We start from the raw sequence: 14011 nt of genomic DNA, 5'->3' as shown, positions 1-14011 counted from the left end.
GATTTTTAATTTATTTTTTAAAATTTTTTTAAAGTCTCTTCTGCTCACCAAGCCTGAATTTATTTGATCCCAAGTACAGCAAAAAGAGTATATTTTTTTGACTCTATAAAATCATGTTTTTCCATTTGAATATATTCTAAAATGTAATTTATTCCTGTGAATTCAAAGTTGAATTTTTGGCATCATTACTCCAGTCAAAATAATTATTTTTCCAATATATATATATTTATCCAAAATAATTAGCAAAATTATTTCTTCCTATTTTTTTGAAAGTCTTTAAGTTGTGGAGTTTTTCTTTAGCCCAATTCAGTTGCCCTAAAGAGGCATGTTGTGGTCCTTGTATATTTCTTATCGTACAGTGCTACTTTTAGGTATTTTTTATATTTGTAACTGGCTATTTAAGGTTATCAGTGCGTACACTGCAACTGATATCGGAATAACCTAAAAGAACCTTTACTATCAACATGATGTTCCTCTGTTCACTGGTTTAATAAATAGGCTTGGCACGAGGCTAGGTATTTTTGAACTGTATGTTCAGTACATGGCCAGGCAGAGGGTGTTCATATCCAGGGTTATCAGATGTCTCGTGTTTAAATCTGTTTCCCTTTTCTCTGTATTGAAGTGATGTGTATAAGTGCTTTGAAAAATTTCAGAAAAGTAGGAAAGTGGAAAATGTAGCTCTCTACATTCTCTGCATTCCTCACTGAGTGGAGAAGACCATGAGCTAACATTAAACCTCTGTCCGCTTCAAACTGAAACTGCTTTATGATTTTAAAGAGAGCTTTATATGCTGATAAAAGCTATTCATAAGCTTTGATTTACATGGATATATTCATAAAGCCCAGGTATCAGGCTACTGCATCAACTTGACCAATCTCTTCTTCTAAGAAATCTACATTATTCTCATTTTTTTCTGCTTGAGAACTTGAATACTTTAGTCAACATAGCACTCAATTTGCTTTTAACTCTAGAAGAGTAAAAGAACTCCATTTTCAATATCACTTGTGTTTTGTCCTAATGCTTTTTATGAGCCTAATTGCCACCAGTACAATATTGTTGTCACTTTGGCAGATCAGACATATTCTCACTTACTCTGACTAGAGTTATTGAGAAACAGAATCTGAAAATGTGACATTTAATTTTTTATTTTAGAAAAATCACACCAAATACATACTCATTTACAGAGACATCCATTCTTTCTTCAATAAAATACAGCCATTCTTATCTTCACACCTGATTCAAACATAACATCACAACCAATTCCACTCATATTCACTGGATTGCACTTAAAACATAAATGGAAAACATACAATGAGCAGATCCGAAGGCACAGAAACCATTATCAGGCCATTTGTTTAACTTATTGCATTCAGTTGCATTAAATTAAGCACATAAAATTTCACATATCCAACACAAACATGAAAAAAGAGACACCTGCATGTGCATTTTGCAGATAAAAAGCTTGATAAGCAAAATGATCAAAACCAAATTAATTACAAAGCTGGTTTATTCATGGAGTACTATTAAATATGATAAATATTCAAATTTCTATTTTCCCTCTTTAAGTTTGTAACCAGCAAAGGCTACCCCTTCAATATGAAGGACAATCTCACTGGTTGCATACCAACTGTTCATCTCTTCCATAACAGAATCTTCAACTGGAAATAATCGGCTGAAAATTGGCTAGCGAGACACAGGCTTTAGATATATTCTCTTGATTTGATTTTCACTTGGTATCATTTTTTATAGTGCACAGTCTGTTGATGTGGCACACAATGGCAGCAGTTTAACAAAGAAATTCTCTTAGCACACCTAAGACAAAGGCACATTTTTTACAACGAACCGATAAAGATATAACAAAGTGTTTACTCCAGACCCCTTAGTGGTCTTGTTTACATGTCTAGCTCTTCAGGAAAGGGGTCATCACACATATTTACTTAACAAAAGAATGAAACATGCTGTATTGCACTGCAGCAACATGTTCCATCTGAAGAAACAAAGTTCACTCTGTGACCATTTCAACCAGCCTCTGTTCCCTCATTAATCTGGCAATAGACAGCTGATCTAGGTCTACTGTAAAGTAATCAGCAGGTAAATCATATTAAGAGCTTTTAAGAGATTGTTAATCTTCTTCTGTTGTCATACAGAGAGAAATATTGTCGTTAAAACCTTTCAACACATTTGGATAGTTAATTATGTGCGCTCTAGTCACCAATAGGGGACACTGGTTGTAATGCGTCCCCAACTCTGCCAGTTTGGAAAAACGCCATTGGATTGGAGCGGATTTTTACAATTATAAACTTCCTTGTCTTGTGTTTTCCTGCCTAACTTCTTAGATTCATTCGATTTCTTTCCTTGGTTTGTCGAATTCCATGTGTTGTTTTCTTGCCAAGACGTTGAAACCAGTCCATAGTTTCTACCGTCGTTGTTGTCCCAGTAGGTCTGCTCTCCAGTTCTGTAGCTAATGCAAAATTCGACCTTATTCTGAGGAGGCACATACCCAGGCAGTTCAATGGCAAATGAGAATGTGTCTGTATCCTGACAACCATAGACGTTATTCATAAACGTGCATTCCACATCCTGGAAGCTCTTCCAAGTATCAAAAGTGATTCGCACGTGAACCATCTTCTCGTAGGCCAGGTTGCGTACTTTGATGGTACCAGTGAGGGCCCGCTCCTGAAGGGTGCAGTTCTCCAAACAAACTAAGTTTTTTAGCAACCGGCTACGGAAATCTAGATAGTCTGCCGCTGGTTGCGGAAAGTCTAGAATTCTGCTCTGGACTGAGTTGATATGGAGAGTGGCTGTGATGTCCTCTAGGTCTTCCAGGTCAAACTGCAGTTCGGATGGAGCTGGTTCTCTGTTATCAAAAGTTGAGAAGACATGCACCGCCGTTAATGACATACCCTTTGAGTCAGCAAACACGACCTTCTTCTTAGCCTTAGATTTTGGGGTCTGCCATCCCAGACGAGGGGGCTCCAGGTGGGCTCTGGAGCTCAAGCAGGGCCGCAGGGGTTTGTAGCAGGTGTTGACCATGTTGCGTTTCCTGTAGTCTTCATAAGAGCTCAGGAAGCTGCGAAGTGGGGGTGAATGGGTGATGTACAGCTGCACAGCCACGTCCACGGGCATAACTGGACCCGGCATTGGGGGACTCAGGAGATGAAGAACTCTAAACACATACAGACAAAAGACAAGCCAGATGTGTGAGTACAATGCCTTTAAAATGTTTCTTAAGATGCTATAAAATTATATTTTAGGAGGAAAGCAGTCTGCTTTAATGAAACAAAACGATACAAATTAGACATGAGTGGAAATGACAAATGATTGTGACAGCGGTACTTAAACCCCCCACAGGAAGTCAAAACAAAAGGTTGTAGGGCTCTTAAAAGCACAGTTTGATTTTACACATAAATATATATGCTAGGTTTTCAAACATTTCAGTAAGCACAAAAGTTATTTACAGTGCATATTTTCATATGATAATAAAAAGAATTTGCGAATTTAAATTTAAATTGCGTTGGCCCGGCAAGTAACCATAGCAACAATTAAATATTCGAACACTTTTTGTTAGAATGCTTCATAAAAAAAAACAAACAAACAAACAATAATAAAGATGGTCATTATCGCTTAAATCTGGATTCGGAAATTTAAAAATAAAATAATCAAAAGTCAGTTTTTGTTTTTTTAAAAAATCTTTAACATACTTGAAGTGGCACCAGAAAACACTTTGCATTTTTAAAACGTTTAAAACTTTTAAAACCTTCTTACCTTGTGGAACTCATGGAGAAAGTGCTTCAGTTTAAAGTGGTCTCTTGAGCAAAGCACATTGCAGGGGAGACGGGATTTGTTTGAAGCAATTCCAGAGTGCTTGTTTTAATGTAAAAATTCTTTAGGAGCCCCCAGAACTACAACCTTTCTTCTGTGCTCTGCCGACACACCCACTCCACGCTGCGCACAAGTCGAGCCTCTTATTAAAGCCTCATGCCGCTAATTTGCATATTCCACTCCCCAGCCAGCCGGCAGCCGAGCCGCATATTTTTGTGTCGACCAATCATCACTGGAATAGATTTAATAGCCGTGGACCCCTGCTGGTGCAAATTATATCGCACTCGCGTGTGAATATTTACTGCCAATTACCGTGATTTTGTTAAACTGACATCATCTTGGGTGTAGTAATGATTGTAGTTGATATTCTCTTTTATTTCAAAACATGCAAATGTTAGGCTATCTTCATTCAGCTAGAGGTGACCCAGCAGGGTAATCTTTAATCTATTGAACGTGGTTGTTTGCCCTGTAAATGTAGGTCATGGATAAAGTTAATCTTTATTTTCTGTGGGTTGCAAAAAACCACGAACTAAAGTTAGCACTGACACTAACAATTTATACAAATGTGTATAACACTACCGTTAAGACCTTACAGTGTCTGCTGATTTTACCATGGTCCAAAGGTCCATATTGCTCCATACATGACTGTGGCGTATGATAGAATAATCTGATATTACAAGCACACCAACTTCAAAGTCCTTCGTGCAAGCAATACTAATTTTAAAAACTTACATTTTCTGTCTGTCAGTCAGTCTCTTGCCTATTTCTCTCATAGTTGCGTGATTTTATCACCATTTAGTAATCATTGTTTGATTAACGATTAAGTGATGGCATGATTGATTGATGTGCATGGCCAGATGTCCACCTTCAGTGATCAATACCTTAGCACCTTCCATATTGATGTGCAAATGTTGAAGCTGTTTCGACTGTATGTTTTTGGTGATTAGCGGTTATCAGCCCAATGGGGTGCGAAAACTAGCAAGCATGTGCAAATATGACATCTAAGTCCTCTCTTTCTCGGGGAATATGGTACGGGGGTGTTATGAGAAAATATGACATAGGATTGGAAATTATATTGCAACGCTTTTGCGTTCTCTCACTAAAGCGTTGCGTTCCCCCGAGAAACTTTGCGTTCGCTCGCAAAACTTTTGCGTTTCACCAAGAAACTTTTCGTTTGCTAGCAAAACGTTTAATTTAATTACAAAACTTGCGTTTTGCTGGCAAACACAAATCTCTCGGGTGTGCAAAAGTTTTGCGAATATGTAGCTATATGTAACATTGGGATAACATGTATAAGCTTTTAAGTTAGCTGAATGCATGAACCTAAAAGTATTATTGTGGTGGTCTGTTAATATCCTCATGTCATGTAGGCTAACTTTAACACTACTTGACTAAAATGCATTTAATCACACAGTTTAACTTAAACATATACATTTTCGTGGCATTTGTGGTAGAATAACATCTGCAAGGATTTACCACATCCATAAACATTTTTGCTTCTGTGGCATAAGGATATGCTTAGGCTACAGCCTTATAATTGCATAATAAGCCTTGTGTCGCACTGCCAAACCCCACTATGGCACACAAGCCTGAAATAAACTTGGCTGTGGCACAAAACTTCAATGTTTTAATCGGTGCGATTGTTACCAACTGGATTATGCAATGGTGGAGAGAGACATCTAGTGGACACTATAAAGAAAGTATTCATTTTAAACTTTTTAATACAAAAGTCTTGTTAGTAAAATCTTATTTTAGAGATAGATAGATGATAGATAGATAGATCTTTACAGAAGGAGAATGTAATATAAAACAATGTGGTAAGTCACATAGCAGTTTCATGTGTATTTCACCATCCTCAAGCACAGACTGTCTAGTTTTATAGGACAGTCTCATGTCAGCCAGATTTCCAAACACATGACCTAATTTAGCCAATCAGTAAGCCAGATGCTCTCCTGACTACCTAGGTTTGGGTCGATGCACCACACCAAGCCATCTAAAAAAAAAAGCCTGGCATAGAGCGTTATTTTACATGTTGCAATAACTGTAAGACACTTCTACTGACCAGTTCAAGTTCAGCAGTGATTATGTTTTTACAGAACATTTTAATGGCCCAAAACAAAAACAGAAATTATCCTTAATGATATGTATCCGCCTTGTGCTTACTGTAAGAGCTTTACTATTTGTGAATTTTATGGGTCTAGCTTCCAGTCACATCTCCGTCCAGCTATTTTTAGCTGTACAAAACAGCTCATTTCACTGCTTGATATTGCAAATTGGTGTGTCTTACCATATTATTTCAATGTATTATATTTTTTGGGCTTTTATGCCTTTAATGGACAGGACAGTAGAGAGATGACAGGAAAGCACTGAGCGGAGAGAGGGGAGCGGGATCGCCGGAGGACCTCGAGGCGGGAATTGAACTTGGGTCGCCACAAGACATTTAATTATTAATTAAGTAAATGCAATCTAGATAAATATGTTTTGTTTTTCAATAAACTGATGAGTTTTTCGTTCATTTTTTCCCTTAAATATTTTGCTAGCTTGCCATCAGGTGACTTTCCCAATAACAGCACTGCAGGTGTCAGGCTTGGAGATATGCATTAATATCTCTCAACCAGCTGGGGGCGCTGTTGTTCTGTTCAGAGCTCACAGGCATTGAATCACACTCAATGACCAGCCCTTCTGTACAAATGTGTGTGTTGCAGTTGGTAGTGTATACAGGTTTACATTATATTACTGTAGGACCTTGGGTTGGCTGTTTAATCTGCTTCCATAAATCATCTTTAAAAATAACGTTGCTGCTTCCACTAATGAAGCAATTTTGTGACGTGTGCCAAGATGCGGACTGACACAAGATGCTGAGCGTGCAAAAAAACTTGTGTGTTTTATTCTTTATGTTTTTTTTTTTTTTTTTTGGCTTATTTTAAGCTGAATTCCATGAGGCAGCAGAAATTCTGATACTGTGAACACATTAACACTTCTCAAATAGTCACTGGTGTCTTATTATTTTCTTATTGGCCAAATTACCCATGAGCCCTGTGTTTCCACATGGCACAGCTTCCAACCTCTGCTATGTCAGAACTAATTTTCTGTGTCTTGTGTCAGTCTTTGCAGTTTTTTATTGGATCGGTGTAAGGCTCAAGAGGGTAAATGTGGCATAAGGCCAGGTTGGAGAATAGAACATTGCAAGGGTGTCCGAATGGGTCACTTCTCCACTTTGTACAAAACTGTTCCGATGTGGGAAGCGTCTTGAGTCCCTTTGTGTGATTCTCAGGGGTCCCAGTTGGGTTTTGGGGAGGCTGCTGTTGTTTCCCTGTAGATCGGGATGGGAAAGGGGGCCTTAAATGGGGCATCTGGCTGAATGCCTGTTTTAAACACTTGATTTATGTGCACAGACTAAGAGCCAGTCTGTTTAGTAAATGATGTGTCTGTGTAAGAAAGCGAGTATGTGTGTTTGAGTGTGTATTTGTTTGATAGACTGGGCTGAAGATGTGCAGCTCATTGAGATTCAGCCTCCAAACACAGCGTGTAATGGACAATAGTTCACTGTCTGTAAAAGACATATACAAGCACTTAAGTACCTAAAATTCGAAAACACTGCAATTTTACTAGCATTTCAGATCTCTTAAATATAAATTTAAGTGAACTGAATAAAGTGCTGAGAGCATCATTTATGTAATTTGCTTAGAAATATTAGCTAACTCAAAAAAAAAAAAAAAGTCACAATGTATATACATTTTATGTATTTCTCATATTGAAGTAAATGGTCTGGTTTCTGAGATGATGGGCATTAAACCGTCAGCCTTGTTTTATTGTGTTTTATTCTGTTGACACTTGCTCTCAGGGACATTTGCTCTCAGTAAGTAAATTAACAAATTTCAATTCTTTTAAACTGTCCTTGATTAATGAAAAATAGTTGAACTGAATGTGTCTCCATCCATCTCACTGAACAGTTAAAACTCACATAAAATACAAGAAAAACATCATTTTCAGATATTAAATTGTACAAACTAGTCTACATAAATTCGAATCTTTTTTAATCTGTTCATTTACATTAACCTTCTGAGCAAACCGATTTGCTACAATGAATCGGACCTTCAAACGCAACAAATGAGAGGACATGATTAAAGAAGAAATTAATCGGACTTTTCAATGCTTCAAATGACAGCGGGGCCATTTAGGATGAGTCTAGTTTTTAAATTAGGTATACTCAAACACTGCTCTCCTCTCTTCTCCCTGGAGAGAGGTTGATGTCGATTTTTAACCCAAAGTGTTGTGTATGCAGCAAATTAACAAAACAAACACGACTAATACATGGTTTAATCCAAAGTCAGAGCTCTATGAATTTAAAAAGAGGATTATAGGAGACTAAAGCTCTTGACTCAAGCATCCTTCTTACATTCTACATAATGCTTGTTCACAACTCTGATTAATATTGTGGAATTTAAAGTTGTACCATTATAAAACGGATAGTTCCAGTCCTTGATTCTTGATTGCAACCACATTGCAACTACATTGTTTGGAAGAATAATGATTTTTTTTTTTTTTTATTAATCCCTGTTGAAAAAAACAGCATATGCTGGTTAGGTAGTTTTTGATGGTGGGATGCTGGTTTTAGCTGGTCCTTAGCTGGTTTAAGATGGTCCTGGACCAGCACATGACCAGCTAAGGACCAGCATAAACCAGTTAAAACCAGCATCCCAGCATCAAAACCTACTGTTTTTTTCAACAGGGATATCATTACACTTTATTTGCTTTGTTTTATTTTGTGAAACCTTACTATGTATATGGAATATCCATTTTATAAAAGCAATAAGCCCTGTGAACCCTATGGTTTACAGTGAATTAGGCACCTTCTAAGCTGTTATAAATTCACTGTAAACCACAGCTTCTTGGGGCTTATTGCTTTATTCACACATGAGCTCAACCCATAAGCTATTTGTTTACCAATAGACGTCCATCTCCAGCAAATCCCCTGCACAGGCAAAGACACAAACACGCACATACAAATACGCAACTACAACTGCAGCACCTCGCCAAATATTTAGCTGAGAAAAAGGGTGATTAGTTCTTTTAAAGAAATATTATTTATTTTATATATTTCAGACAGCAATTTTTGTAGTGAGAAAAGAGAATGCCTGACAGTCTTTCTCTAAACATGCCTATCGTGTTGGCCTTGACAGTAAATACACTTCATTGCAGCTATAGTTCAGAGCACAATCTTTGATTTTTGCCATTTCAGAACCATTTGATCCGATTAACAATAAGATTTGATTCAATTCTTCTCTTTTCTTAATGACTTGATTTAGTATTTTTTTTTTTTATGTCGCACATCAATAATTTATTTATTTTTTGTGTTTTCTACTGTTGAATGATAGCTACTTCACTGAATCATAGTTAATCTGATTTTCATCATTTTGAATTGATTTGTGACCAAAACAAATGATTGATACTTCAAAAATCTGTTTCTAGACTTGTAATTAATACATTGGATAAATAAATATTAAGCATCATCCAGTTAGTGTTGTCAGAGCAGCATGAAAATTCACATGATATTTGGCAATTGTTTCAAAAAGCATGAGCAAAGATGGCAAATTTCAAATTGTATGCTTCTGGGTGATCAGATTATGTATTACAGACATTGCTTATGCCAGATACCAATTTGGCACATATGAAAGTCACTTTTACAGGTGAGTTGAATTTAACAAAGCAAAGTCAGTAGGAGTCCATTTATCCTTATAATATACAAAAGATCTGCACTCCAGAGAGCTTTAGACATCTATGTAATATCGTTCTCCCAATGCAGAGGTGAAAAGATGAATCTGTTGTATTAACCCTGCTTCTGAGTCTATTGACAAAATCCATTTGTGACTATGAACATAATATTGTAATCTATCTCTGCCTGCTTGGCTGACTCAGAATGTTTTAGGCAGCAAGTTAAGCCTTCAACAGATGACTCTGAATCTAGCCTCTTTGTCCAACAATTTAGCTGCACAGCTTGCTTATTAAATGTGTCGCTGTAGGCAGTTGTGAGACCACAGAAAAGCCTGAACAAAAGAGCCATTTTCTCCCCCACAATATTTTCCTCTTCTTCGCCAATTGGCTCATGGTGGGGGGAAGGTGAAAGCCACTTAAATGGTGCATTTCATCGATTTGAACTATCATACGAGCTCCTCGATTTTCTGTGACCGTCATTTTAGACCACTGATACGGCTGACTGTGATGCTGAGTGCACAACAGAGCTGTCTGAATATAACATACTCACTGACAAACACCTATATACACATGAATGCTCCATATAAATAGTTCATGCAAGGCTCTTTTATTCAGCTTACGTGAGATCTGAATGACTTTAAATCTTGTCATTCAGCTGTGTGAAGCACTGCGATTCAATCTATAAATGACGGAATGATGCATATATCTAGAACATTTTTCTTAAAAATATACAATATATATGCATATTTAATTAATTAAATGTATTTTTATTGATCTGAATATTATTGGCAATAATCATATACAGCAATTTTCATAATAAGTAAAAAGGTCATGTGTGGAATACAAAATACGATTATGCATATCTACAAAAAGTTAAAACAGGTTTAGTTACAATATACACGTCATTCTTTGTTATTAAGAGCGTGTGAATTAATGTAATTAGTGTGATTGTTAAATATTATACAAAAACTAAATTCTCTGTGTCTATTTGTCTTCATCTTCACAACAGGATTTCTTATCCATGATGTTTTCAGGGTGCAGACTAGATGTTGAACAACTTCTAAGTAATTTTTTTGACACCAGACAGCGTCATCTTTGTATAAAAGCCTGTTTCTGCCACTGAATAAAAAATAAAAAAGGTTATTGCGACTTTTTGTCTCACAATTCGGACTTTTTTTACAGCATTGCATGATATAAACTCACAATTTTGCAACACAAACTCGCAATTGTGAGTTATAAAGTCAGAATTGCGAGATATAAACTCATAATTCTGACTTTTTCTCAGAATTGCATTAGATAAACACAATTGCGAGAAAGAAAGTCAGAATTGTGAGTTTTTATCTCATAATTCTGACTTTTTTCTCAGAATTGTGAGATATAAACTCGCAATAAAGTCCAATTTTGAGGGGAAAAATACCGATATGTTCTCAGAATTGTCTGTTTATATCTCTTAATTCTGATGTAATAACATGTTATAACATCAGAACTGCAATATGAACTCGCATTTCTGAGAAAAATGTTACCATTTCGAGATACAAACTCGCAATTGTGAGAAAAAAAGTCAGAATTGTGAGTTTGTATCTTGGAGTTCTGACTTTATTTCTTAAAATTGTGACTTTATTTCTTATACTTAATGTCTTGCAGTTTTTACTTTATAACTCGAAATTGCGAGTTTATATCACGCAATTCTGATTTGCAAGTTTGCATCTCACAATTATCACTTTATAATTTGCAATTGTGTGTCTGTATCTCACAATTCTAAAAAAAAGAATGTGAGATAAAAAGTCGCAGTTACCTTTTATAAAATTATTTTAATTCAGTGGCGAAGACGGGCTTCCATACCCTTCCATCTTTTTCACATGCAACAACATTTTTATCCTCCGCTGGGTCCGAAAAAGCATTGATAGCAGATGTTTCTCTTTAACCATCAAAAAACTTGACAAAGAAGTTGCAGACAGAATGCCATCCCTCTCCGCAGTAGCTCACAGCGGGCACCATGTCTGAGAATCCATCATTCATGACTCCAAACCCCTCATCCTCTTCTTTCTTCACCTCCTCTTCCTTCTTCTTCTGTACTTCTTTTTTCTTTTGTCGCGGGTGCCTCCGTTTTCTGTTTGTTCTCTTCTGGCATCTTCTTGCTCGTGTGCGTGGTCGTCTCTTCTCCGCTTCTCTCCGTGAGCTTCATGTGGGATGCGCTGGGCGCTTTTTTACACAGTCGTGTTTTTAGGACTTTCTCCCCCTCGCAGGCGTTCTTTCGTTTCTTCAGTTTGCTCACCACCTGTTTCCAGTACTGGGAGGACTGAGTGCTGTAGATGGAGCATTCCTGAGGTTTTCCAGCAAACTGGCACGTGTAGTGAGGTCCGAGCCCCTCCTCACTTGGGGCGGTGCAGCTCACCTGGAGCAGGATGTTAGCTCCTCTCTCAAGCGTCTCCCAGGTGCAGCGGTGCCCATCTTTTGTGCTCAGTTGACCTGACCCCAGTGAGGGATTTACTGGTGTACTGTCTGAGCCAGTCACTGCATCTGATGGCTGCTTGGACTTCTTTTTTTGCCTCAGAGAATGACAGGACAAGGAAAAGGAGGGAAAAGACGAAGAGTAGATCCCGCCCTCGCATGGCCGTGTCAATGCAAGTCAAAGAATGGAAGAAATCCCTGGTTCGGGGTACACACAGCACCCTCAGAATGGAGACGAAATCACAGCACCTGCAAAGCAGAGAAGAAAAACGTACATGATGCAGGGTTATTATAGTTTACTAAAACTAAAACCATAAACATATTAGTGGCTTGAATTGAAATAACATATGTGACTGTGGACCACAAAAACAGTCATAAGGGTCAATTTTTTGAAAGTGAGGTTTATACAACATATCAGCTGAAAGCTGAAAATAAATAAGCTTTCCACTGATGCATGGTTTGTTAGGATAGGACAATATTTGGCCAAGATACAACTATTTGAAAATCTGGAATCTGAGGGTGCAAAAAAATCTTTAAAGTTTAAATGCATATTACTAATCAGAAATTAAGTTTTGATATATTTACGGTAGGAAATTTATAAAATATCTTAATGGAATGTACTTAATATCCTAATGATTTTTGGCATAAAAGAAAATGTTATAAATTTGACCCATACAATGTATTGTTGGCTATTGTTACAAATATAGCGTTGCTACTTAAGACTGGTTTTGTGGTCCAGGGTCACATATCTTAACTAAAATAAGATATTTCAAATTTCAGCTAGTTCCTAATTTTCATTTAGTTTATCTGTACTAAAATAAAAATTGAGTAAAAACTATATAATAGAAAATTACAAAAAATAAATGCAAATATATTAAATGAAATAAAAAATAAAATAGTAGTAAAAATTAAAATAGTACACAGACTACACACAATGACTTTAATTTTTTTAAATAATACATTTACTTATTTTATATAATTATTAAATAATAAACAATTTTTAAATTCCAAATTTAAAATGGCAAAATTACATTTTTTTAATTTATTTATATAATTAGCATTTTGTTCTCTTTACAAAATTTGAATACATAAGGACGAGTATGTATACAGTACATCAATTTAATTAAACACCAGCCTGATGATTCGCCAAATCACATCCTATTATAAAGAAAACTAGTACAGGTATATGATACGTTTCCCTTCTTTTTATGCCACTCACGCACCTGCATTGTAAAAAAAAGTTTCATATTATCGTTTCTCTCAGTGTTGTTTTACTTACCGAGCCGAGTGTTCCTTCAGGACTGGGAGTGAGAGGGGCTTGTGGAAGGATAAGAAAGCACGGGGGAGAAATAAGGATGAAATCGAGGGATAAAGAAAAAAAAGGCGGTGAAAGAGGGGCTGGATGGTTTTTGGGGGCATCAATAGGGTATCCAAACCTCCCAGAATCTGGCACCTCCCTCCTCGTCCGAAGACAAATGGACACCCCTCACCCCATCCTTTTTCTCCACGTCTTTGTCTCTTTTCACTCAATCTTTCAGTTTCTCTCTCGCTTATCCTCATTACAACATGAATAAATAGTAAAAAACAGTTTTTTGTTTTTGTTTTGTCTTTGAATAAATCATTAAAAATAATTGGAACTGATTCAAAAGTGAGACTGCTAATTACTTTAATGCTAAAAACATCAAACAACATTTCCTTGTTGTTTGGGCATGTTTCTTTTTAAATGTACTTATCCTTGGATCAGTTCCCTAAGGGGAACTTTCTTTAAACATTTTTCTAGTTAAAAGCAATACTGTAGACTTGAAAAACTTTGTATTTATGTGTGTTATTTGCATTTGCGTCTATGCTTGCGTATATGGCAACGCTTTCTAATCCTAAACCATCCCTGTGGCCGTGTCATGCTCTGCTCTTTTTCCGCTCAGATAATGCAGATTCTTGATAGTCAGTTGTGTCTCCATACCAACCGAACCCCAGCTGCTGACCCACAGCAGACGCTGGTAACGTCGTACATGGCTGTTGTCTT

At 36.7% G+C, this 14011-nt stretch overlaps 2 protein-coding genes across 2 annotated transcripts; both read right to left on the bottom strand.

The window, feature by feature from the left end:
• Positions 1 to 1129: 1129 nt before the first annotated feature.
• On the bottom strand, positions 1130 to 3959 carry ppp1r3ca (protein phosphatase 1, regulatory subunit 3Ca). Its single transcript, XM_051134065.1, has 2 exons — positions 3766 to 3959; positions 1130 to 3166 (listed from the first exon to the last, which is right to left on the bottom strand). The coding sequence occupies exons 1-2, from the start codon at positions 3777 to 3779 to the stop codon at positions 2209 to 2211; spliced, it is 972 nt and encodes a 323-aa protein (XP_050990022.1). The 5' UTR covers positions 3780 to 3959; the 3' UTR covers positions 1130 to 2208.
• Positions 3960 to 10283: 6324 nt separating this feature from the next.
• Positions 10284 to 13437, bottom strand: fgfbp3 (fibroblast growth factor binding protein 3). Its single transcript, XM_051134221.1, is given in 4 exon segments — positions 10284 to 11619; positions 11621 to 12082; positions 12084 to 12237; positions 13268 to 13437. Coding segments are annotated over 4 exon segments (918 nt in total). The 5' UTR covers positions 13408 to 13437; the 3' UTR covers positions 10284 to 11457.
• Positions 13438 to 14011: the final 574 nt, after the last annotated feature.

This window comes from Labeo rohita, chromosome 17, assembly GCF_022985175.1.
Source record: "Labeo rohita strain BAU-BD-2019 chromosome 17, IGBB_LRoh.1.0, whole genome shotgun sequence".
Lineage (NCBI taxonomy): Eukaryota > Metazoa > Chordata > Actinopteri > Cypriniformes > Cyprinidae > Labeo > Labeo rohita.
This window is presented reverse-complemented; position numbering and strand designations above follow the sequence as displayed.